We start from the raw sequence: 27,370 nt of genomic DNA, 5'->3' as shown, positions 1-27,370 counted from the left end.
TTAACATTTAGTCTTCCAATTCTGTGGGATAAGTACCATAATTACTTATCTCTCCACATTTAACATAGTTGGTTATCAGTTTATATGAACTATTTCAGCACTTAAAAGCTGATTAGGAGCTATGGTTATGAGGCTGGAAGTTTTCAACTATTAGGCTTTTCTTCAGTGTGATTGGGCATAAGCAAATTGTAATTAAGGACTCAAAAATGTATCACGAAGATCATTTATCTATCTATCAATTAATTATTATGTCTTTTCTGCACTGCTGATATCTGATTGTCACATTTCTTATTTGGTTGTAGTGATTTTAATGTTCCTATTTTTATATAAAATAGTAATAAAATTTTTAATGATTTTAAATATTTTTTAATGAGGCATAGTTGATATACAACATTATATTAGTTTCAGGTGTAAAATACAATGGTTCACAATTTGTATATATTATAAAATGATCACCACAGTAAGTCCAGTTAACATCTGTCACTATACATAAGACAATTTTTTTCTTACAATGAAGACTTTTAATATCACTCTTAGCAACTTTCAAATAAACAGTATAGCATTATTAACTATATTGTATATGAAATCCCCATGACTATTTTATAACTGGAAGTTCATACCTTTACCGCTTTCATCCTTTTTGCCCACTACCACCTGTGCCTTGGGCAATCACCAATTTGTTCTTTATATCTATGAGCTTGTTTTTGTGTCATTGTTTCTTTCTCTTTCTCACTTATTTCACCTAGTATAATGTCTGATTCATATTGTCACAAATGGCAATATTTCGTTCTATTTTTATGGCTGAATAATAATTACTGTAATTATTATAATTAGAGGCTCAATGTATGAAGATTTGTGCAAGAATGGGTCTTCCTTCCCCTGGCTGCCGGCACTGTCTTCACTCCAGCCAGAGCTGCCTTTCAACTCTGGAGCCACCTTTCCACCTTCCCACGCTACCCAGAGGCCCAGAGCCACTGGGGTGCTGTGAAATGCCTGTGTCGTCGCCACGGCAACGCAAGCATCCTGGCCCAGGCTGATTGACACCTGCATATGCAAATTAACCCACCATCATTGTTGGGTTAATTTGCATACTTATTCCTGAGTGGATGGTGGTTGTTGCAAAGGTACAGTCAATTTGCATCTTACTCTCTTACTAGTGTAGATAGCTATTGAGAACACAATATCAGAGGAGAACCAAGATGGCGGCCTAGGTACACGCCTAAATTGCCCCCTTGCACAACTATTTCAAAATAATAACTGAAAGACAGAACAGACATCATCCAAAACCACAGGAAAGCTGGCTGAGCAGGAAATCTACAACTAGAAAGAAGGGGAGAGGCTCACAGAGTGGGGCCGCAAAGCGCTGAGGTAGGGAGCCACTCGCACAGAGAGGAAGGGCAGCTGAGTGCTGAGCTAGCGGGAGGGGAAAGGAAGCCCCCGACTGCATTGAACCCCAATTCCAACTGCAGTGAACACTAACCCCAGTCAAAACCCTGTGGACCTAGGCTCCTACGGGTCAAGTCTGGATTGTAGAAAAAGGCACCCAGAGACTCCAAGACTGGGAGACGCGGGGGAGCCAGAAGCCGCAGCGCGCGAGTGGGTGCACGCAGAGAGATCTGACAACAGAGGTTGCTAAGGCCTCTCCATAGCGGAAGGAATCCGAAACTCCTAACTGCACTGAATCCCCAGTTCTGACTGCACTGAGCACTGAAACCCAGTTCAGGACAAGCCCCTGGGGCACCCATGCTCTTACAAGCGGGATCTGGACTGTGAGGCGGAAACTCAGGTATGGAAGGCAGAGGTCTGAGGCACGTGCACAAGGGCAGTATTAACAGGAAGCTAAGGCTGGCGGCTCAGCCCTGAGACTCCGCCCCATCCAAGCTGAGCTCAGAGGCTTTTACAAATTTGCAAGTCTGATCTTATAAGACTGTCTCCCAATAAATACAGAAGGTATCCTGGTGTAGACACAGCTGATACTAACATCCAATGGACCTGGAGATCAATTTCTCCCAGTGATACCAACAGCAATCAAGACAACTACAATAAGGCTGTACACACAGTACACAAATGGGAGCATCAAGAGTGTCTACCTCAGGTAACTGGGGAGGCTGACCCACCAGGACCATATAGGACACCAAGCACACAAAGCCTCCCTACCAACTCAGGGAAGCAATGAAAATGCCGAGACAAGAAAAGAGATCTCAAACAAAAGAAATGGAGGAGAACGAAAGACTGGATATAGAGTTCAAAACCATGGTTATAAAGGTTTTTCAAGAATTTCCTAGAAAAGGCTGATAAATTTAACGAGACTCTCGAGCATATGAAAAGGACCAACTAGAAATTAAACATACACTGATGGAAATAAAAAATATTATACAGAGACCCAATAGCAGACTAGAGGAACGCAAGAATCAAGTCAAAGATTTGGAATACAAAGAGGTAAAGGACACTTCTTTAGAGAAGCAAGAAGAGAAGAGATTGTTGAAGATAGTGTAAGAAACCTCTGGGACAACTTCAAACGTACCAACATCAGAATTATGGGGGTGCCAGAAGAAGAGAGAGAGCAAGATACTGAAAACCTATTTGAAGAAATAATGTCAGAAAACTTCCCCCACCTGATGAAAGAAATAGACTTACAAGTACAGGAAGCGCACAGAACCCCAAACAAAAGAAATCCAAGGAGGACCACACAAGACACATCATAACTAAATGCCAAGGGCAAAACACAAAGAGAGAATCTTACAAGCAGCAAGAGAAAAAACAGTTAGTTACCTGTAAGGGAGCACCCATACTATCAGCTGATTTTTCAACAGAAACTATGCAGGCCAGACGGGAGAGGCAAGAAATATTCAAAGTGACCACCGGTTTGGCTCAGTGGTAGAGCGTCGGTCTGCAGACTGAAAGGTCCAGGGTTCGATTCCGGTCAAGGGCATGTACCTTGGTTGCGGGCACATCCCCAGTAGGGGGCATGCAAGAGGCAGCCGATCAATGATTCTCTCTCATCGATGTTTCTAGCTCTCTATCCCTCTCTCTCCCTCTCTGTAAAAAATCAATAAAATATATTAAAAAAAAAAAAAAAGAAATATTCAAAGTGATGAATGGCAAGAACCTACAACCAAGATTACTCCACCCAGCAAAGTTATCATTCAGAATTGAAGGGCAGATAAAGAGTTTCACAGATTAAAAAAAAAAAAAAAAAGCTTCAGGAGTACATCACCTCCAAACCAGTATTATATGAAATGCTGAAAGGTATTATATAAGAAGATGAAGAATAAGAAAAAGGTAAAGATAAAAATTTTGATCAACAAGTAAATATATATCAACAAGTGAATCTAAAAATCAAGTGAATTAAAAATCTGAGGAACAGAATAAACTGGTGAATATAATACTGTGTTTCTCCGAAAATAAGACCTAGCGCAACTTTGGGAGAAAAAAATAATATAAGACACTGTCTTATTTTTGGGGAAACGGTAGAATCAGGGGCCAAGAAAGGGAGTGGTTTGATAATTATCATAGGGGAAAGGATGTGGGAGGTGCAGGAAGAGACTGGACTAAAATTGTACATCTATGGATGAGGATAATGGGGGGGAGGTATGGGCAGAGAGTGGGGTGGGAACCGTGTGGAAGGGAGATATGTGGGAGGAAAAGGAGAAACAATTGTAATAATCTAAACAATAAAGAATTATTTAGAGAGAGAGAGAGAGAGAGAGAGAGAGAGAGAGAGAGAGAGAGAAAGAACACAATATTACTTCCTACTGGCTGGGATAATCTTGAATGTCTTTGTCAGAGTAATAGGATTAAAATTAGACTTTAAAGGATAGATAGCTCTTTTGTAAAGAAAAGATGCTGCCCTAGCTAGTTTGGCTCAATGGATAGAGTGTCAGTCTGCAGACTAAAGGGTCCCAGGTTCAATTCTGGCCAAGGGCACATACCCGAATTGCGGGTTTGGTCCCCAATAGGGGGCATGCAGGAGGCAACCAATCAGGGATTCTCTCTCATCATTACTGTTTATATCTCTCTCTCTCTTCCTCTCTAAAGTCAATAAAATATATATTTTTAAAAGATGCTATGAGAATTGTATAAAAAGAATAAAAGGTTGACTCTTTTGGCTAAAAACAAAGTTTATAAAGAGGAATAATGACCAAAAAAGGCTCCAGTAGCTATGTATATTAAAAATAAAATGTAGAGAGTTTTGAATGCTGAGCAAAAGATTAGTCTCTAATTTAATGTAAAATGGTAGGAAACTACAGAATGGATATGATCTAGCAGTGATACAGTACTTTGAATTATTCAGAAAACAATTGAGCAACTACTATGTGATAAGGACTAATAGTAATAAATACATAACAGATTAGATATAGAGTAGCCAGTCAAGCAATAGCAATAGCATAAGCTTAAGAGTTCACTTACCTTCTCTCTTGAAATTAACTGTGTAACTTTGGGGTCACTATTCTCATCAGTAAAAATAAACTTAATATTATTAACCAAAAGTGGAAGTGACTTTGGTTCTTAGCATTGCCTGAAATGTATGCCAGATCAAATGCTTTAAAATCCAGTGTGTTTAAAAGTGAAATTTCTGGAAATTATAAACTTTTTATTTATCAAAATATATTATCAACAGAGTAAAAAGCAAATCAGAGAATAGAAGAAAGTATTTGCAAATCATATAACTCAAAAGGGATTAATATATAGAATATATAGAAAACTCTCTAACCTTAATAACATAAAAACATCTTGATTCAAAAATAGGCAAAGGACTTCAATAGACATTTCTCCAAAGAAGATACACAAATGGTCAACAAGTAGTACATGAAATGATGTTCGATGCCACTAGTTATGGAAACACAAATGAAAACCACAGTGAAATAACACCTCACATCTGTTACAATGGCTATTATAAAAAAGACAAGAAATAAACAAATTTTGGCAACAATGTGAAGAAAAGAGAGCCCTTGTGCACTGTTTTTGGGAATGTATATATGGTTCCTCCAAAAATTACAATCACTATATGATCAAGCAATTCTACTTCCAATATTTATCAAAATGAAATGAAAGCAGTAACTTGAAAAAACATGTTACCCTCATGTTCATTGTATCATTATTCATCATTGCTAACACATGAAAGCCACCTAAGTGTCCAGTGAATGGATAAATACTATCTATACTAATAAAAGAGAAAGATGCAAATTGACGTACCTTTGCAACGCCCACCAGCCAATCAGGAGTGAGTATGCAAATTAACCCAACAAAAGGTGGTGGGTTAATTTGCATACATGTGCCCAGCAGCAGGGGGCGGGATGCTTGCATCGTCATCATGGCGATGATGCAGGCACTTAATACCACCCCAGCCACTCCAGGCCAGAGCAAAGGCAGTGCCGGCAGCCAGGGAAAGGAGGGCCCATTCTGCAGGAATCTTCGTATATATAGTCCTATATAATAAAAGGCTAATGTGGCAAAACAAACAAATGGTGGAACGAACTGTCGCTATGATGCACACTGACCACCAGGGGGGCAGACACCCTGGTGGTCAGTTACTCCACCAGGGGGAGCGCCACTCAGCCAGAAGCTGGGCTCAGGGCTGGCAAGCACAGCAGGGGTGGTGGGAGCCTCTCCCGCCTCTGGCAGCACTAAGAAGCAGCAAGCCGAGCAGTAAGAAGCGAGAGGTCCCATACTGCGAGAGGATGCAGGCTGGGCTGAGGGGACCCCCTCCCTCTGCACAAATTTCCTCCACCAGGCCTCTTGTTCATCTATAAAAATAAGTAAATCTTGCCATTTGCTTTCAACACCATGGATGGATCTTGTTGGCATTATGCTAAGTGAAACAGAGAAAGTCAAATATAGTATGATCTCACTTATGTGTGGAATCTAGAAAACAGCCAAGCCTAACAAACAAGGAAGTCCAAACCAACAACAAAACCATACTTACAGAGAACAGATTGTTGATTGCTGGGGTGTGGGGAGTGTGGGTTAGGGAGTGGAGATGAGTGACACTGGTAGAAAGATACAAACTTCCAATTATAAAATAAATAAATCTTGCCCAGTGGTTGAGCATAACCTATGAACCAGGAGATCATGGTTCATTTCCTGGTCAGGGCACATGCCTAGGTTGTGGGCTCAGACCCTAGTGGGAGTTGTGCAGGAGGCAGCCAATCAATAATTCTCTCTCATTGATGTTTCTCTCTCTCCCTTTTCCTTCCTCTCTGAAATCAATAAAAGTATCATATATAATAAATACATAATATGCAAATTGACCATCACTCCAACACACAAGATGGCCACTCCCATGTGGTCAAAGATGGCTGCCTCCATGTGGACACAAGGTGGCTGGCAGGGGAGGGCAATTGTGGGCGATCAGGCCAGCAGCAGAGGGCAGTTAGGGGCGACCAGGCTGTCAGGGGAGGCAGTTAGAGGTGACCAGGCTGTCAGGGGAAGGCAGTTAGGGGCAATCGGGCCAGCAGGGGAGAGCATTGGGGGCGACCAGGCTGGCAGGGGAGGGCAGTTAGGGGTGACCAGGCCTGCAAGGGAGGGCATTTGGAGGGGGCACCAGGCCTGCAGGGGAGGGCAGTTGGGGTGACTAGACCTGTAGGGGAGGGCAGTTAGGGGCGACCAGGCAAGCAAGGGAGGCCAGTTAGGGGTGATCTGACCAGCAGAGGAAGGCTATTAGGGGCAATTGGCCAGCAGGGGAGCAGTTAGGTGTCAAGCTGTCAAGGAAGTGGTTAGGAAGTGATCAGGCTGGCAGGCAGAAGTGGTTAGGGGCAATCAGGCAGACAGGCAGGCAAGCTGTTGGGAGCCAGCAGTCCTGGGTTGTGAAAGGAATGTCCAACTGCCCATTTAGGCCCGATCCTACTAGGCAGTCGAACATTCAATCTAGGGGTCCCAGATTGGAGAGAGTGCAAGCTGGGAGTCCTGGAGGCTTCATGTATAGATAGCTTGGTGACTATCCTGTAATAAAACGCTAATATGCAAATCGACCAACCTGTGGAATGACTGGTTGCTATGATGTGCACTGACCATCAGGGGGCAGATGCTCAACACAGGAGCTTCTCCTGACTAGCATCTGGCTCCCAGATTATGAGAGGACGTAGGCTGGGCTGAAGGGTCTCCCTATCCCATGTATGAATTTCGTGCACTGGCTGGCCCTCTACTCCTGTATAATAAAACCCTAATATCTAATTCAAATGACAGAACGACTGTTTGCTATGACATGCACTGACCACCAGAGGTCAGACATTCAATGCAGGAGCTGCCCCCTGGTGGCCAGTGTGCTCCCACAGGGGGAGCCCCGTTCAGCCAGAAGCTGAGCTCACAGCTGGCGAGCGCAGTGGCGTGGGCGGGAACCTCTCCCTCCACCGCTGCAGGCGGATGGTAAAGAGTGAGGGGTCCTGGACTGTGAGAGGGATATCTGCCACTCCCAAGGGATCCTGTACTGCAAGAGGACGCAGGCTGGACTGACGGTACCTCGCCCCCTCAAGTGCATGAATTTCTTGCACTGGGCCTCTAGTCTATATATACACTGAGTGGCCAGATTATTATGGCCACCCTTCATTGGTCCACTTTTTGCCTTCAATACTGTGGTGATTCTTCTTGACATTGACTCCACAAGGTGTTGAAAGGTGATGCGACTGTTTTGATACTTATTTTTAAACTACCGGTAGGGGCCCAATGCACGAAACTCCTGCAAAAGTAGGTCTCCCTTCCCTTGTCTGCCAGCACCGGCTTCCCTCTAGCACCTGGGACCTGGGCTTCCCTCTGACCACCTTCAGGCACCCAGGACCCAGGCTTCCCTCACAGCCCCAGCTTCGTCCAGAAGGATGTCTGGAAGGATCAATCCTATCTAATAAAAGAGTAATATGCAAATTGACCATCAGTCAAACACACAAGACGGCTGCCCCCGTGTGGTCAAAGATGGCTACCCCCATGTGAACACAAGATAGCCACCACAAGATGGCTGACAGGGGAGGCAGTTGGGAGCGGCCAGGGAAGGGCATTTGAGGGTGATCAGGCTGGCAGGCAGAAGCAGTTAGGGGCAATCAGGAAGGCAGACAGGTGAGCTGTTGGTAGCCAGCAGTCCTGGATTGTGAGAGGGCTGTCGAACATCACTCGAGGGATCCCAGATTGGAGAGGGTGCAGGCTGGGCTGAAGGACACACCCTCCCCTGTGCACAAATTTCATGCACTGGGCCTCTAGTATGCTAATGATCCTCTATGCCAGTCTAATTAGCACGTTGCACTTATTACTATTATTATTTTTTTGCACTTATTATTATAAACGACTGGCCCCGTGCACAAAATTCATACACTAGGAGGGGGTGTCCCCTCAGCCCAGCCTGCCCCCTCTCACAGACTAGGAGCACTCAGGGAATGTCCTACTGTCAGAGGAAGGCGACCAGGCTGATCAGGGGAAGGTGCAAGCCCCATCACCCCACTGCTGCAGTCACTGCCAGCCACCGCAGCCCCCAAGGTGTTTTCATCAACACAGACTCCAGTCCCTTTACCATGAAAAATGACAACCTTCTTTAGGGATTTTCAAGATGTGTCTTTCATAGAATGTGACATTTTTTTTCTTCTTATCCTCACCTGAGGATATGTTTCCATTGATTTTTAGAGAATGTGAGAGAGGGAAAGACAGAGAAACATTAGTGTGAGAGGGACACTTTGGTTGCCTCCTGCAAGAGCTCTGACCTGGGCCCTAGCCAGGGAGGAGCCTGCAACCTAGGTACATGCCCTTGATCAGAATCTAACCCAGACCCTGTGGTTGGCAGGCCGAGGCAGTATCCACTGAGCCAAACACTCTAGGGCAGGATATGACATTTCTTAGCCCTCCAGCAGCAGACCTTCATTTTTTTCCTCCAGGAGTGTGGTGGAAAAACCCTAGATCACCTTTTTGGATTCTTATTACCCTAGTTACCAAGAACATTACCAGTGGCGTACAGGGAGCTTAGCCAATGAGCAGTCAGAAAAAGGTGTTTTCTCTGCAGCTCATGTGCAGAGGCAAGACTGCTGGCAAGCCGAGGTTGGTACCCCCGCCCCCTTGCCCAGCTCAAGCCTCTGCTGCGGCTTGGGCAGGGCCCCCCAGCTCTCATCAAGCCTCTGCTTTGACTTCGGGCAGGGCCCCATGGCTCCACTCAGGCCCTGCTCAAGCCTCTGCTGTGGCTTGGGCATTACCCTCCTCCTCCTCCTACCCCCAGCTCCAATTAAGCCTCTGCCTTGGCTTGGGCAGGGCCCCCCAGCTCCGATCAAGCCTATGCTACAGCTTGGACAGGGCCCCCTGGCCGATCTGTGCCAAGGCAGGTAGGCTAGGAGTGGCTAGGGGCATTCTGGGACCCTGGCTGCTCAGGGCCTACATGGGATCCTACAGGCTCAGAACAGCCTGGGTCCCAAGGATGTTCCCAGGACCCAGGCCACTGAATGCCTGCGTATGCAAATTAATCCACCATCTCTGGGGTTAATTTGAATACTCACTCCTGATTGGCTGGTGGGTGTAGTGGAGGTACCGTCCATTTGCATCTTTCTCTTTTATTAGTGTAGATAATTTTTATTTTTTAATTACAGTTGACATACAATATTATATTAGTCTTACATGTACAGTATAGTGATTAGATATTTATATATCTTACTAAGTGATTACTTCTATAAATCTAGTACCCACCTGGTACCTACAGAGTTATTATATGATTGACTATATTCCTTATACCCATGAACATTTTGTAAACCAACTTGTACTTTTTAATCCCTTTCTCAACCATCACCCTAAGTCCTGCCTCATCAGATGACCATCAAAATGTTCTCTATAGAGCTCAGCAGTTGTGTTTCAATGGTCCTTATTCAATTTCTGGTCAGAGTATGTGCACAGGTTGCATGCTCCATCCACAGTAGGGGGTGTGCAGGAGGCAGTGGATTAATGATTCTCATTATTGATGTTTCTCCCCGTCTCCCTTCTATGAAATCAATAAAACTAATTAAATAAAAACAACAATGTTCTGTATACCTATAGGTTTATTTTGTTGTTGTTTATTTTGTTTTTCAGATGTATGTGAAATATATAGCATGTTTCTTTCATTTGCCATGTCAGGAAAGTTTTCAGTCATTATTTCTTCAAATAGGTTTTCAATTCCTTGTTTTCTCTTCTCCTTCTGGTACCCCTATGATGCCATTGTTAAAGGCTTGATGTTGTCCAGAAGCTGCTTAAACTATTATCATTTTCTTTTTGCCTTGCTGATGAGGTGTTTTTTGCTGCCTTATCTTCCAAATTGTTGGTGCAATCTTCTGCTTCATCTAATCTACAATTGAGTCCCTCTAATGTACATTTTAAAATATATTTTTACTAGGGGCACAGTGCACGAATTCATGCACCTTGAAAGGAACTGTGGGCAGTGGGCACAGGGGCATGTCTCGGACCATTTTCTGCAGCCCTGCCTGGCCCCTTCTGCCATTGCCCACCCCCCCAAACTCCTCCCTGCTGCAGCCCTGCCTCTTCCACCTCCACTGCTCCCAGCTTGCACCTGTTGATGGCGCAGAGTGATTGGAGCCAGCACCTTCATCGGGTGTGAGCAGTGGCTGCTACCCTGATCACCCTTTAGGAGCAGGGATAGGCTGAGAAGCCCTCATGGGCAATCAAGGCTGGCAGCCACCATTCACACCTGCTGACAGTACCGAGTGAGCAGGACCAGAGTGGGGCAACTGTAGTGGGGCAAGTGGCAGCTCTGGCACTGGCTGCGGGTATGAGAGGTGGCTGCCGGCCCCGATCACTCCTCAGGAGCAGAGGTAGGTGGAGGTGCCAAGTGATTAGGGCCAATGCTGGGTGCCGGTGCAAGTGCCGAGTGGGACTATGGCGCGGAAGCAAAGAATTTTTAGTAACCACCAGAGGCTCGCCCCAATGACAGGGACCGGCGCCTCGTCTTGGTCTGGTACCCCAGCTTACCTGCTCCACCACCCTTCTGTGGCCAATACCTGCCATGTTTCACATGTGCCCCCTGGTGGTCAACAAACATCATAATGACTGGTTATTTGCTTGTTCTGCTGTTTGGGGTTTTATATATATACACTAGAGGCCCGATGCATAAAGATTCATGCAAGAATGGGCCTTCCTTCCCCTGGCTGCCTGCACCGCCTTTGCTCTGGCTGGAGCATCCTTGCCGCTCCTGCCCGGAGCTGCCTTTCTGCCTTCCCACACTGCCCAGAGGCCCGGAGTGGTTAGGGTGGTGTGGAATGCCTGCATCGTCGCCATGGTGATGATGCAAGTGTCCCACATCGTCCCTGGCCACTTGGCGCCTGCGTATGCAAATTAACTCACCGGCCTTGTTGGGTTAATTTGCATATGCACTCCTGATTGGCTGGTGAGCGTCGGGAAGGTATGGTCAATTAGCATGTTACTCTTTTATTAGGTAGATGATTGATTTCAGAGAAGAACATTAGAGGGAGAGATAGAAACATCAGTGATGAGAGAGGATCATTGATCTGCTGCCTCCTGTACACTCCCTACTGGAGATTGAGCCCACAACTGGGGCATGTGCCCTGAATTGGAATTGAACCATGGCTTCCTGGTTCATAAGTAAACTCATAGATAGACTCTCAGCCACTGAGCCACAGTGGACAGCCTTTTAATGTAGTCTTCATTTCAGTTATTATAGTCTTCATTTCTGACTTTCTTTTTATGTTTTCTATGTCTATTTTTGTGTTTCCTGTTGTTTTTTCGTGTGTATGTGTGTGTTAGTTCAGAGAGAAAGAGAGAAGGAGAAAGAGATAGAAACATCAATGATGAGAGAGAATCATTGATTGGCTGTCTGGGGATTGAGCCCACAACTCAGGCATGTGCCTTGACTAGGAATCGAACTGTGATCCTCTGGTTCATAGGTCAATGCTCAACCATTGAGCCAGGCCATCTGCCCCCCCCCACCCCCACCCCCTTTTTTATTGAAATCATTGAGCAGTCTTATAGGCAGTAGTTTGAACTCTGCATCTGGTAGATTGCTTGTCTCTACTTTGTTCTGTTCTTTTATTTAGGAAATGTATCTTTGTCTCATTTTGGCTGCCTTCCTGTATTTTTTTCTACGTATTAGATATAACTGCCACAGTGTGGCCTTATGTAGTATATATCCTGTGATATCCAGTTGCACAATCTCCCTATTACCTGAGCCTGGTGCTCTAGATGTATCTCTTTGTGTAATTTATGTGTGGCTTCCTGTTGTAGTTGAGACTTGATTGCTGGTGATATTTCAGTGAAAGGGATTGACCCTCAGGCTGATTGGTTGTGAGGATTGGCCATGACTACCAGAGAGAGGTTGTTGTGGGGGGTTGACCCTTTGGAGCAGGGTTTGCTTTTGCTTTAACTAGGCTCTGGTAGCTGCTGATTCTGCCTTTGGAGTATCGTTTGTGGAGGTGATTGGGTGGTGGTGTCTGAAGCTGGCTACTCGGTTTCTTTGTTCTGGGGCCTCTTAGGACGTGTAGGCCAAGGCTAGCTGCAGCCTATACCCTGCGTGGGCCCACCTGATCCAGTAGAAGCTACAAAATGATCTGCAGGTGGTTGCTACTTTTTCTGGGCTTGGAGGTGCTTAGGAGAGGCTAAGCTGTAAATTGAGGCTTGCTGCCACTAGTTTCTGAGTTGGGGCTGCCTAATAAGAAGTTTGGTGCACACAGGGGCCAGATGCTGCTTATTTGGGGTTTTGAACTTCTGAGATTTTTTATCCACAGCATGAGCTCTTGGTATGGAAAAGCCACTAGAAGTGACTTGGGCTGTGCCTACAAGTTGGGTGGGGTAGGTCCTTTGGGAATGGGGATGGGAGAACAATTTTAGCCAGATTAATGGAGACTGAGATATGATTCTTATCTGTGCATGCAAGGGAAGGGTTCAGCAAAGGAACAGTGGCTTCTGCCAGCACTTCTGTCTGGGAGGAAGCTGCCCCTACAGCCCTCATCATGAAGCTGGTCAATTTAGTTCCTCCCCTTTGTCTGTGGCATCTTTCACGCTGCTGTCCCAGTACTGCAGGTTAGAGTGAGTGAGTCTGTGAGCAGGTTCTTGAAGAGGAACTGAGACTCCAGCAGCTCTCCATCTCACTCAGCCACAATCCCTGTGGATCTTTGCTCAAATATAGTTTTATTTATCCCTGATACTTATTCTTTATGCTAATTTTCATATGCTACATTTACATATTCTTTAGACCCTATATACAATGTTATGAATTTTCCTTTAGTTATATGTATTTTGAAAATACATATAGTGAGTAGGTAGCATCAGCAGAAATATATTCTATTTCTTTTAGCATGAACTGGTCTGCTCAGAATCCTCCCCAAATGTACATATTTCAGAGGTTTCCACAGAGTGAATATGCAGAATATAAGGCTCTCCTTCCATACTTCCTTCCTGGGATTTCTCCCCTTTACTCTTTTAGATTTCTACTGTCCAATAGAACTTTTTGTGGTGGTGAAAATGTTTCACAATGGTAGCCACTTGTCACATGAAGCTGTTGAGGACTTGAAGTGTGGGTGGTGCACCTGAAAATGGGATTTTTAATTTTAATTAGTCTCCATTTAAACATGAATACTCACATATGTCAAGTGATACTGTATTGGATATACTATTATTGCAAAAAGTTCTATTGGACAGCACTGTTCTAGATACTGTGGTTATCTTGAACTCTGTCCTTATTTTTCTGAGCTAATAAGACAATAGATTTTTATCTAGATTTGAACTGACCTGCATAGTCAGAATAAAGCCTTCCCTCAGTTTAAAAAGTATAGAAAGTAGGAAGCTCAAAGCAGTACTTTCTGTTTTCCCTCATGTTAACTCCCTTCCAATTCATTCCAGATTATTTTTTTAAATATTTTTAAAATTGATTTTTAGAAAGAGAGGAAGGGGCAGGGACAGAGTGAGAGGGAGGAAAGGAGGGAGGGAGGGAAACAGAGAGAGACATCGATGTGAGAGCAGAACATCAGTTCGCTACCTCCTACACATTGCACGTCCCCTACTAGGGATCGGGCCTGCAACATGGGCATGTACCCTGACTAGGAGTGGTTAGAGGCGGTCAGGCAGGCAGGCAGGTGAGTGGTTAGGAGCCAGTGGTCCCGGATTGCAAGAGGGATGTCTGACTGCTGAGGGGTTCCAGATTGGAGAAGGTGCAGGCCTGCCTGATTGCCCCTAACTGCTCTGCCTGCCGACCTGATCGCCCCCAACTGTTCCCTCTCCCCCACTGGCCTGATTGCCCACAACTACTTCCCTAGCCTGATCGCCTCCAACTGCCCATCCCTACCAGCCTGATTGCTCCTAACCGCCTCTGCCTTGGCCTCACCACCATGGTTTTGTCTGGAAGGACGTCCAGAGATCTCTTGGAAGGTCTCTTAGTCTAATTAGCATATTTCCTTTTATTATAGTATAGATATGCATCCAATAAGAATTGCTTCACCATTTACCAGAAGTTGAACTCCACCTCTTTTAAATCATTTTACTAGTGATTTAATTTTAAGGTATTAATTTTTGTGTGTTTTGTTATAAGACTCTATTTACCAACCACTTATTATCCATGCCCTTTAACCTTCCTAAAAGTATTATGTACCTTTTTTTTTTTATTTTTTATTTTATTTTATTGATATTTTACAGAGAGAAAGGGAGAGAGATAGAGAGCTAGAAACGTCGATGAGAGAGAAACATCGACCAGCTGCCTCTTGCACACCCCCTACCGGGGATGTGCCCGCAACGAAGGTACATGCCCTTGACCAGAATCGAACCTGGGACCTTTCAGTCCGCAGACCAATGCTCTACCACTGAGCCAAACCGGTTTCGGCGTGTATTATGTACCTTTAAGGTTACTGAATCTTAATATTCTAAATTTGATATTCCTATCTCAGATATGCTAGAATTTAATGGAATTCTTCAAAGCAGTAAACTCATATCATTGATAACCTGTTTGGTATACCTTGCCTTTTCTAGATACCTAAAAAGGTTTAAGGTGATGAAGATCAAAGTCCTACGAAGCTGGTGCCGGCAGATCCTTAAAGGACTTCAGTTTCTTCATACTCGAACTCCACCTATTATTCACCGAGATCTTAAGTGTGACAACATCTTTATCACTGGCCCTACGGGCTCCGTCAAGATTGGAGACTTAGGTCTGGCAACCCTGAAGCGGGCTTCTTTTGCCAAGAGTGTGATAGGTATGTTTCAAGTATAACTGGCTTTCTGACATACCTTTTATTTAGAAGCCCGACCCTGTCAGAGCTTTTGATTATGTAACATAAACCTTCAAAAATTCATAACATGAATTTAGGAAGTGATCAATTCTACTTAATGAGATGTGTAGCTCTCTATATGTACGCTTCTAGAATCATCTTCTATCAATGTTTTTATAAATTATAAACAAGTAAGGTGAACTCTTTTAATAAAACTTATGTTAGCTGTCAGTCTTATTGGGTCATTCTGTTGATACATTTAGTATTATGTACTTATTTCCTTAATAGATAATAGTGAGTTATTTCCCATGTGAAGGAACTAATTTATAATATTTTAGTTACTAAAATAATCTTTTGGATTTATATGTACCGTATTTTTCGGACCATAAGACGCACCGGACCATAAGACGCACCAGTTTTTAGAGAAGGGAAATGAAGAAAAAAAGATTCTGAAACAAATAGTGTCCTAAAATATTTTATGTTCATTAAAACCCAACATCACAGTCATAAACACATGTAATCAACCCTGTAAAGTAAACAGCAGCATTTAGAACCATTTTAGAGCCGGGCAAGCACACAGAGACCACACAGAGCCGGGCAAGTAAAAAAAATTTTTTTTTTACAGTATATGTGTAGGCTATATTTGGACCATAAGACGCAGGGACTTTTTCCCCCCACTTCTGGGGGAAAAAAAGTGCATCTTATGGTCCGAAAAATACGGTATATTGAAAAATATCAGCCTATTAAAAGTTTATTTTAAAGTGTGAAAATATGAGTTCATTCTGAAAGTTTGGTTTGATCAACTTTTTTTCCTTATTCCTACTCTTCACAAGATATGATATATCTAAAACAGGATTTTTCAACTTAAATACTATTGAAATTTTGGGTTAGACAATTCTTTGTTATAAAGATTGTCTTGTACATTGTAAGATTATTTAGCAGCATCCCTGGCCTCTACTCACTAATTGCCAGTAGCACACCCCTTTTTCTCTCCCAGGTTGTTATAACCAAAAATGTTTCTGGAAATCGCTAAATGTTAACCTTACAGCTACCATACAGTAGGGGGCAGACAAGTATTTTGATCTTTCCTAACCCATCATCCTGTCTTTCAAGTAAATGTCATTATGTTTATTCCTTGCTAGTTTTTTACCTTTTCCTTTTATTTGTTTTCAATGTATCAGTTATCTTTTATTTTAAGGCTCTGCTTGGTACAGCAGTAATTAATTTGAAATAGTAAATAAGGACACTTGACCCTGTTCTAGTTTCTTTTATAAAGGCCTTTCAGTGAAAGATCTATAATGTATTTGATGAAACAGACTAAGATTTTGTTCCTCTTTCTCCCTTCCTTCCATCTTCCATTTTGTTCTCTTTCTCAGGTCAACTCCTGCTTCTTCCCTGAGTGAGTAACATCTATAGCTCTACTTGCATTGAGTCTGAATCATTCTTTTAATTTAAAGGTACCCCAGAATTCATGGCCCCTGAGATGTATGAAGAGAAATATGATGAATCCGTTGATGTTTATGCCTTTGGGATGTGCATGCTTGAGATGGCCACATCTGAATACCCTTACTCAGAGTGCCAGAATGCTGCGCAGATATACCGTCGTGTGACCAGTGTAAGTCTTCCTCTCACTGACTGATGAACTTAGGTCACATTAAGAAAGAATCCCAAGCTGGAGAACATCAAATAATGCAGAAGGGAGCAATAGTGAAGGCATACTGAGATGTTGGAAGAAGAGGGAGTTAAGGTATTTATTGCTCATGATACGGTGAGAGCAAACCTAGAGAAGCACCAGTTTATTCTGGATCCTCCTTGCATTCATTTAAATGTTTATTATGAGATGTAAGTTCTCATTTTCTCCCACTATACAGCTTATTTGAGTTATGCTCTTAAATTAAGCTGGTTTATTCACAGACTTTTTTTCTGAATGGCTTAAAATTGATATGCTAATTTGTTAAATCATTTATTAATACCCACAGTGTTTAAGGTATAAATTTAAACCATATTCTACTTTACACATGGTAATTAATCTCTGCCAAAAGAGGTATTTTCTAGAGTTTCCAATGGAAACGTGTAGCATAGTTGTTAGGTCCATAATATAAAGCACTGAAAGTTTACTATAATGGAAGCTTTCCACAAAAGGCATAACAGGTAAGCAAAGTAATTTTATTGACTATTTTTATAACTTTTTATTTTATGAAAAAGTTTAAACATATACAAAAATAGAATACATTGAATTCCCATTTATTCAATGCAACCTGAATATTGGGGCCATTTTTGCTACACTTGCTTCATCTGTTTTTTCTCTATTTCATTATTTCATTTTACCACTGTGTACTTCATTATGCCTCTAAAAATTAAAGATTTTTATATTATATAACCATATCATACCTAAAAAGTATAATAGTAAATTTCTTGATCATTTAATACCCTAACCTATTAAGATATTTCCCCTATTGTTTCAGAGATGTCTGTTTACAGTCAGTGTTCAAAATAAGGTCTATCAAGGTCCACAGAATACATTTTGTTGTCATGTGTCTTTATCTAGAACTATTGCCCTTGCTTTCTTTTTCTGAGTTTTATTGATTTGTTGAAAGAATTAAATGAATTGTTTTGGGAAATGTTTCACATTCTGGATTTGTCTATTTGCTTCCTTATGATGTCATTTAACTTGTTATTCTATCTTCTATATTTCTGTAAACAGAAATTTACCTTTAAGTTGTAGACAGGTGTCAGTGATATAAAAATAATTTGCCTCTTTAACTCATTCATACAAAAGTGTACAGTGTTATTTTCTCGAGGCTAAATAATATATGATATTGCAGCAGATTAAATACAGAAGCAGATATGACAATCCCTTGGTCTTTCTTTAAGCCATATTCTCAGTAAATTTTTCTTTTGTAGTGGGGAAAATATTGGATTTTTTATTTTAAAGGTTATATATTATTAACATTTAATTAGGTTTATTATAAGTCTTTTATAATAAATTGTTGGTTTTTGTTGTTAATCCTCACCAGAGGATATTTTTCCATTGATTTTTAGGGAGAGTGGAAGACAGAGAGAAACATCAATGTGAGAGAAATACATTGATTGGTTGCCTCTTGCACAAGGCTTAGGTTGGGGAGGGGCCTGCAACCAAGGTATGTGCCCTTGACTGGAATTGAACCTGGAACCCTTTGGTCTGCAGGCCAAAGCTCTACCCACTGATCCAAACCGGCTAGGGCTATTATAAATTTTAATGAATTAATATTTTAAAACTTTCCCAGTTTTAATTTATAACACAGTAAATAACAATACTATAATACATAAGCAAAAGTCTTTCTGGTCCTCAATCATTTTTAAAAGTGTATGGAGGACCCCAAGAGAAACAAATTTGAGACCACTAGTTCCAAATGCTTGATTAAATTTAGGTGATTAAATTTAGGTTCATTCTGGCTGGTATGGCTCAGTTGGTTGACTGTCATCCTGTGTACTGCAGAGTCTCAGGTTTGATTTCTGGTCAGGGCACATAAGAAAATTAGGTTTAAAAAATTTTGCACGAATAAATATGTGGTTCTGTGTATTTTATATTGCACTAGAGGCCCAGTGCATGGATTCATGTCCCAGGGGGAGGGGAAGTCCCTTGGCCTGGCCTGTGTGGATCAGGCAGAGGCTGGCTCTCTGACATCCCTCGAGGGGCCCGGGATTGCCAGAGGGTGCAGGCCAAGCTCAGAGACCCCGGGCCACTAGAATGCATGTAAGATCTTTGGTTAATCTCTTCTCGCTCTTCCCCCTCCCCCTTCCACTGACATTCATCAGTCTGTTCCATGTTTCCATGCCTATGATTTCCACTCCTGTGTTGAGCATCTGCCCCTTGGTGATTAATGCATGACATAGATACCAGTCTGCCTGTATATGACTAGAGGTCTGGTGCACTTCATGCTCAGGGCGGGAGGTCCCTCAGCCCAACCTGCACCCTCTGCAATCTGAGACTCTTCGGGGGATGTCCAACTGCCTCTCACAAATGGGGACTGCTGGCTTCTAACCATTCACCTGCCTGCCTGCCTGATAGCCCCTAACCACTTCTGCCTGCCTGTCTGATTGCCCCTAATTGCTCTCCTACCGGTCTGATTGTTCCTAACCTCCTCTGCCTTGCCCCACACCCAAGACCCAGGATTCCTTCCTCTGACTGCTTGCAGGCACCCAGGATGCGGCTTTCCCTACCTCTGGCTGACCACAGGCACCCAAGACCCAAGCCGGCTTCTCCTGGGTTGGCTGCCCCAACAGGGGACCAAGGGCCGGCAGCTTTGCCCAGGCCTCAGCCACAGGCGCTGGTGCCTGGGACCATGGGGTGAGCTGCTTGTTCATCTCCTGTGCTGTAGCCGCAGGCACTGGCACCAGGACCATGGAGCAGGCAACTTGTCCCTCTCCCAGGCTGCAGCTCATTTGTGTCTGGCTGGTCCCCAGTCCTCTTTCCCCAGTGTTGAGTGTCTGAGCCATTATGGTGTGAGGGTATAACAACCATTTGCATATTAGCTCTTTATTATATACAAGGATTAAGAAGCACATAGTATCTAGTTAACTCATTTTTAGTGATGCATTTTCATTGAACTTTTATGTATTAGAAGATGTGATTATAAGTTGTTTATTTAGATTTTGATAGCTGATTTGAATGGTAATTTAGTATACTTCTAAAAAACTTAATGGCATAGTGGTTGAGCATTCACGTATGAATCAGGAGATCAGTTTTATTTCTGATCAGGGTACATGCCCAGGTTGTGGGGTTGATTCCCAGTGGTGGGGGTGGGCAGGAGGTGGCCAATTGATGATTCTCTCTCATTATTGATGTTTCTATCTCTCCCTATCCCTTGCTCTTTGAAATTAATAAAAATACATTTTTTTTTTTAAAAAAAACTTAAATATTTTATTAGGGAAACCAAATTAGTTTCATGTCTTCACAAATAAAATTTTTGGACATATCATTGATTACTTCATTAATTATAATTGCTGTGAATATTCCTTTTTTTTTTTTTAGTTTGTAAGTGATTCTATTATGTGATAGGTATGTGACTACTTTGGACAGTTAATTTATTTTATTCAGCATGAATGGTAAGAACCATTAGGGTCTTTATATCCAATAAAAATAACAGATATTGTTTGTATTGAAAAGAGCATTACTCTCAAGTTATCCTCAGCTTTGTAACTTTTGTGGTATTTTATCAATTACTAGAGGCCTGGTGCACAAAATTTTGCACTTGACAGAAAGGGGTACTTCAGCCTGGCCTGTGCCCTCTTGCAGTGTGGAAGCCCTGTGGGAATGTCCGACTGGTGGCTTAGTGGGCCTAAGTTGTTAGTCGGACATCCTTAGCATTGCCACAGAGGCGGGAGAGGCTCCCACCACTGCCGTTGTGCTTGTCAGCTGTGAGCTCGGCTTCTGGCTGAGCAGGGATCACACTGACCACCAGGGGGCAGCTCCTGCATTGAATGTCTGCTCCCTGGTGGTCAGCTTACATAGTGACCAGTCATTGCACCATTTGGTCATTTGCATATTAGCTTTTTATTATGTAGGATATGCTGTAGATGAGGCCCCCTAGAACCATAAGAAATCCAAAAAAATCACTTCAATCATTCTTGAAATGCCCTCCCCGCCCCGTGGGGCATGTGCTGCACCTTGGGAACCATTGAGTTTGACACTCTTCCTCTCTGAGCTTAATTTCTGAATATATACACATATACCTTGGGAATTATAACCTCTTCTCTGCCTACCTCACTGGGTTGTCATGAGGAGGTTCTGAGCTAATAAACCTAGAAATGTTTCATCAAGTAAATGATGTCTACATGGAAAGGGATTATTATTTTTAAGCCCACATGCACCCTCTCAAGTAGCAGGTGCTGATTAGGGGAGGAAGGCATGATTGTTTCCTGGGACTGTAGCTATGGAAGCTTTGCAGAGGGTTCTGCAGGCCTCAGAGGGGCAGGCTCTGGCCAGCAGCCCTGTAGTGGTGGTCATCCCTGGAGGCACTGGCGGGGGACGGGCACTAGCGGTGCGGTGAGGCTGAAGGGGGAGTAACTGTCAAACCTCCCCACTTGCGCCATTCTTTAAATTGTACATGGCTGTTTCGCAGTTGTACTTGTTCAGGGCGGGGCTCCAATTTCCTGGAGCGGGGTGGGGGCTGGGCCAGTGTGGGGGCAGCATGGAGCCATGTGGGCTAGGAGGGCAGGTTTAGTTGTGCCCCCAGCGAGGTTCAGCATGCTTCTTCTGCGGAAAGGGTGCTGCTGCTGTGGCAGGGGAGGGTCTGACCCTGGGGGGTGGCACTCAGGCCTGCCTCCACCCGGGTCTGGAGTTGTAGGGAGGAGAGGTGTGCCTGGCCCCAGCAGACCCTGGGTGCCTCAGGGGTGCTGATGGATGGTAACCAGTGTGTATTGTTTTGGGCACTCCTGGCGGGGGGGGGGGGGGGGGGGGTGGGGTGGTGGTGGTGGTGGTGGTGGTGAGGGTAGAGATCAGGAATCAGAGGTGTGGGCTGTAGCTACCCCCTAGGCTGGATCTTCTTCCCATCTGGTCAGCCTTACCGTCCCTTCGGGGGTGCAGAGGCCGGGATAGGGTGCCCGTGCAGGGGGAACAGAAGAGTTCCCCGTGGTCACTTCCTCTTCCTTCCTTTGTAGTCCTGGCTCCTGTCAGGCAATCACCTCCGATCCCCGGGAACTTGACTCTGACCACCCACCCCCTGCTTTGCGCACAGTTTGTCTGTCAATATGCAAATTGATTGTTACTGTGACACCGTTAGGACCAATTAGCATATTACCTCTTTATATATATATATAGGTTGGTACTATCTCCACGTCTTTCTCCTGAGTCCTTACTGTTATATTTGTCAGCCTCTTTTCAACACACATTCTCCATCCCACCCCAGTTTCTGATTCATGGTAGTGCTCTCTAAAGCATTTATCTTCACCTGAGGCAGGAGAAATATGATTTCTTTAGGCTTCAGATAATTGCAATAAGTATCTTAATCATCATTATATAGTTTTCCCCTTAAAAAGCTAATCTGCTTTTCCACTTAGAGTTTTAGGTCTATATTCTAAGTTCAGGTCTTTTATTATTATCTTTTCTCCCCTCAATGCATAAAACAATTTCCATTTTTCCTTTATTTCTTTGGAGATAGGGTGGCTTATTTACTGGATGATTTCCCCCTTTATTTTATTTAGAGTTCTTGAAACCTCAAGAAGTACATATGACTCCTTGTTTTCTCTACTTCCAGTTTATCAGATTCATGCTTCAGAATAACTCTTAGATGCAAGCTTTTATTCTCAAAACTCTGATTTTACATCTTATGTCACACCTTAACATTATCTTCCAGAAGTAGTTTATATTATAAATTAATTTTTTTGCTTATCAGAGCATGTACAAATTTTAACGTTTTCTTTTGCTATTTCTTATCTTCTTCTAGATACTTTTTTAGTTAAGATAGTCCTGTTATAATATTATCTTAAACATATGCCACATCATTTCCTTTATTCCTATCCATTTGTACATGCTATTTACCTTCTCTCCATGATGAGAGAGAATCATTGATCAGCTGTCGCCTGCATGCCCCACACTGAGGATCGAACCATGACCTCCTGGTTCATAAGTTGACACTCAACTACTGAGCCACGCTGGCTGGGCAGTTTTTACATTTTTTAAATTGTGAAAATCAAAAGAATATGTTATAATATGTGAATATTATACCAAATTCATATTTCAGCATCATAAATAAATTAACAAAACTCAGCCATACTCATTTATTTCTGTATTATCTATGTCTGTTTTTACGTATTGTAGTGACACTGGTGGCCCAGAGCACAGATTTGTGCACATTGAAAGGAAATTAGAAGAAATATTTTAATATTGCTATTCACCCTTTCTCTATAACAGAAGTGTCAGAGATGAAAGAAAATTAGTAAAATGTATATGAAAATAATATGTAAATTAATAAATAACAAAAACATGATATTAAAACAACATTGATACAAACAATGACTGATAAATTGATTAAACTTATTCTAATATCTCCCTATATACCATATTAAGAGCAAAAACACTTTCAAAGTGCTTAACTAATTTTCCTTGTGATGAAGTATTTACAACTTTAACGTCACATGCTCTTTGAACTCAAGAGAAAGCAACATATAATTGACCATGTCCGAAAATAGTTCAGGTAGGAATATTCCTATTCTGCCTAGAATTTGTTCTTGTGATGTATTTTTTTTATTTTTTTATTTTTAAAATATATTTTATTGATTTTTTTGTAGAGAGGAAGAGAGAGGGATAGAGAGTTAGAAACACTGATGAGAGAGAATCATCGATCAGCTGCCTCTTGCACACCCCCTACTGGGGATATGTGTTGTGGGGTCGAACCTTGGGTTCAAAATAAGACCACCGGAGGCTGATAATTTATTTAAAAATACCAGGCAAAGAATTTATTGAACTGGCCAGGGCAGCCGCAAGAGCACTGCATGCAGGCGGACTCCAAACGACTGCGCCGCTTTAGGGGCAGGTAGTTATTTTTAAAGGTTCTGAGAAAGAAAACCCCCATTCTACAACAAACTGTTCTTTGGAATTTTCTGCTGTTCTTCCTGGATAAAATGTTGCTTTCTAGTTTGTGTTAGCTCGTTTGAAGAATGATGAAGATAAACTTAGCTGTCTGACCTTGCAGGCCAGAGATCAGATATACCCACAGTCTCAATACCATGCCAGGTGCATTTTTTTTTTTTTAATTGGATAGAACAGCATTGTTTTCGAGGCCAGCATCGAGATAACCACTAAGTGTACATAGGGCTGGCTCTTTAATGAAAAAGAAAGTTCTGCCTGTAACCTTGCCCAGAACTTGAACTCATCCTCCCTAAGCCCATTGCGCGATGAACAAAGCAAGTAAGTGAAGGTCAAAGTCAGAATAGTAGGGTTAAAATTCAAACAGTAGTTTTTACCCAAGTATGATTGCTACCATATTTCAATATGCCCGCAACCAAGGTACATGCCCTTGACCAGAATCAAACCCAGGACCTTTCAGTCCACAGGCTGACGCTCTATCCACTGAGCCAAACCGGTTTCGGCTGTTCTTGTGATTTAGTAGTCATTGCAAATGCTGGCATCAAGGAAAACTGTCTTCAAATTAATTAAAATGGGAGGCCAGTGTCAGACAGGGACAAATCAGTTCTTAGAATCACAACAACCTCTCCTTCCACAGATCCTGTTAATACTTTAGCTTTGAGAAACACACACGTGTGATTGGCACCAGTGAATGCTTTATATGTATCATGCATGTGTGAGTCAACGTTTATTTTTTTAATATGTTTTATTGATTTTTTTTTTTACAGAGAAGAAGGGAGAGGGAGAGTTAGAAACATCAATGAGTGAGAAACATCAATCAGCTGCCTCCTGCACACCCCCTACTGAGGATGTGCCCGCAACCAAGTATATGCCCTTGACTGGAATTGAACCTTGGACCTTTGAGTCTGCAGGCTAACGCTCTATCCACTGAGCCAAACCAGCTAGGGCAGTGCTTATTTTTAAATTGCCAGAGTGCATCATATGTACCGGCCTGTGCCTCGAGCCTTCCCTAGTCAGCTGATATCTGAGGCTTGCCTGTGCCTCAGGCCGGCCCTGGGGGCCTGAGAGGACTGGGGGACTACGAGGTAGGCATGTGGAGCAGCCAGACCCACTTGGGGCAAGCCTAGCCATGCCGCGTGCCTGCCTCCCCAGCAGGGCTGAGGGGACTGGGCACCACCATTCTGTGGCTGTGGGCAATGCCATCTTTGAGGGTGTGACAGTCAGTTAGCATATTCCCTCCTTATTGGCTGTGGGCACCACCATCTTTGTGAAGGTGTGATGGTCAATTAGCATATTCCCTCTTTATTAGCTAGGATAGCTAATATGCTAATTTGACCAAATAGAATAACCATCCAGACAACCTTCTGGATGACCTCTGCAGCTCCAGGGGCTATAAGCGGAGGCTGTGAGGGCCTGCAAGGGCTGGCCAAGGCTGCAAGGGCCGAGCCCCTTCCAAGAATTTCATACATCGGGCCTCTAGTAATAATAATAATAAATGTCAGAAATCAAGCATCACTAACACGACACAAATACAAACTTTGAAATTATTTCCTTTACCTGTTTCTGGTTTTTAACCTTTTTTCTAGACCTCAAGAGCAAAAACACTTTGGGTTACATGGGTAGCAGGTTTGAGCCCTGTGTAAAGGGCTAATGATCCCTGTTCAAAGAAGTCTTCAGTTAACTTAAGAATCTCTGCCATTGGTAACGAAAAGATCCAAATAAGCGTACTAATATACTAGGCACAATTTTTGTCCACTGTTAAAAGAATAGAAACTGCAATAAACAATAGCATTAATGAAGGATATCTGAAGGATAGTGCATTTTAGATTGGAGCAGTATAAAGGCTTTTATGTATCAGAGAGTAATGAACCTTGAGGAATTACAAGGTAAACTAGTTTTCTTTGTTAGAACTAGCTGGATTTGGTAGAGAGTTTGAAGAGGCTTGTTTTCCAATGGGATCATAAGGTATGTTCAAATTCCTCTAAACTAATGATTCATACCAGTAAGAATCTAGCTGAATCCAGCCTCATAACAACCAAGTTAGAAATAATGGGGATTTTTAATTACTTTGTTTGTGTAATTTGACTTTGTCACTAATTCTATTAGCCTTTCGATTGCAAGGTATGAACATTCTGTCTGGGAGGAAACAGAATTAAAGCAGTTAGGACAAAATTCCTTTTAGTTTTTATATAACAGATTGCAATTCACCCCCCCCCCCTTTTTTTTTTCCCCCCCAGAGAGAATTGAGGCTGATTCCTGATTAGATAGGGTTTGAAAAGTTTAGGAAAACTTTGTTTGTTTGCTTGTTTTTTATTTAGCAGCTGGGATTTTTTGTGCTAGCTCAGAGACCTAAATCCACTGGAATTAGCTGAAATTGGTTTTTTTATTTTTTTTAAATAAATTTTATCTCTGTTTCCATTCAGTAAATTTGGGTTATACACGTAAAAGAAAATTCTGTATTATGGGCTATGACTTGGGAACATTGTGAATGATTTTCAGAGTCATTCATTTACTCTACTGTGATTTGATTAAGATTAAAACTTCTTAATATTAATCAGACTGTTAATCTTAAACCAGGCAGTTCTGGATATCATTCCCAGTGTTTTAGGAGCTAGAGAACAATTGTGAAATCTTATTTCAGAATTTTCCAGGAAAGCTAGTTTTACTTATTCACACTGAATGTTGATCTATAATTCACAGGTTTTATCCTAAAAGTCAGACTATAGAATAAAAATTGGTAGTGTATAAAAAGATGGTTTGTATATTTAGGTACATTATAATAGTAATTAGTTTCCTAGTATTTTGTAGATAACTTATGTGCCAAAAGAGTTGTAATTCAGCTTTCTCATTATATATAATTTGAAGTATACTTTGAAAGAAGTTTAGGACTTAGTTGGCTTAAAAAATGGAGGAGTAGGAAGAGTATTCTTGTTGGTGAAAACATGTATTAAGTATTCAGTGAACAAGTAACCAGCTTGATTGGTCTTTTCTTGGGTAGATGGGAGTAAAGAAGTAGATAACAGTTGTATTGTGAGAGCTTTTTCACACCAGATTAAAGACATTAAAAGTACTTTAACATGGACTAGAAGTAACATTGAACCCCAGGCATTGTGGAATTTGTGTTTGCTTTACCCATCCACTGGAATATAGACTCCATTTTTTTTTATTCTAAATGCTGAAGATAATGCAGTGTATCTAGTGGGTGTCTGATACCTACTAGATTAGACAAGTCTAAACTAGACACTCCATAAATTAAATGCCAGTTGAATTAAGAAATTAACTCTAACATTGACATAGTATTAATTTCTGGCCCACCATTGTCATATTTGAATGAGGGTGACAGGGGAGGACTTCCACTGAGATTTTTTTTTTTTTTTTTTGAGCTGTGATTCTGTGGCCATCTTGTAGATGTGAACTGTGGGCCATTTTTGAGCAGTGTGATGTTAAATGATATCAGATGATTCAATGAAGCCAGATGGTTGAACTAGCTACAATGTAAAATACAAATTGGAGATAGAATGGAAACAATGAGTCTTGTCTTAAATTGGTCTAAGTTTAAAGAGGTTATTATAGTTTTAATCATCTGGACTTGGGTGATTATAGCTGTTATACAAAAGAAGCAATAATTTTAAGAGGTAATGGA

The 27,370-nt window shown here is 42.3% G+C and overlaps 1 protein-coding gene across 15 annotated transcripts in view; it reads left to right on the top strand.

The window, feature by feature from the left end:
• Positions 1-27,370, top strand: part of WNK1 (WNK lysine deficient protein kinase 1) — a 128,332-nt gene that overhangs the window by 42,024 nt on the left and 58,938 nt on the right. For all 15 annotated transcript variants that reach the window (XM_084878704.1, XM_084878711.1, XM_084878712.1 and 12 more), the window contains exons 3-4: positions 14,923-15,143; positions 16,616-16,773. In XM_084878704.1, coding sequence (XP_084734830.1) covers positions 14,923-15,143; positions 16,616-16,773 — 379 coding nt within the window. The remainder of the gene's footprint in view (positions 1-14,922; positions 15,144-16,615; positions 16,774-27,370) is intronic.

The sequence above is a fragment of the Pipistrellus hanaki genome (assembly GCF_964339955.1).
Source record: "Pipistrellus hanaki genome assembly, chromosome: 3".
Taxonomy (NCBI): Eukaryota; Metazoa; Chordata; class Mammalia; order Chiroptera; family Vespertilionidae; genus Pipistrellus; species Pipistrellus hanaki.
The sequence above is the reverse complement of the archived record's forward strand: the minus strand, read 5'-3'. Positions and strand labels throughout refer to the sequence as shown.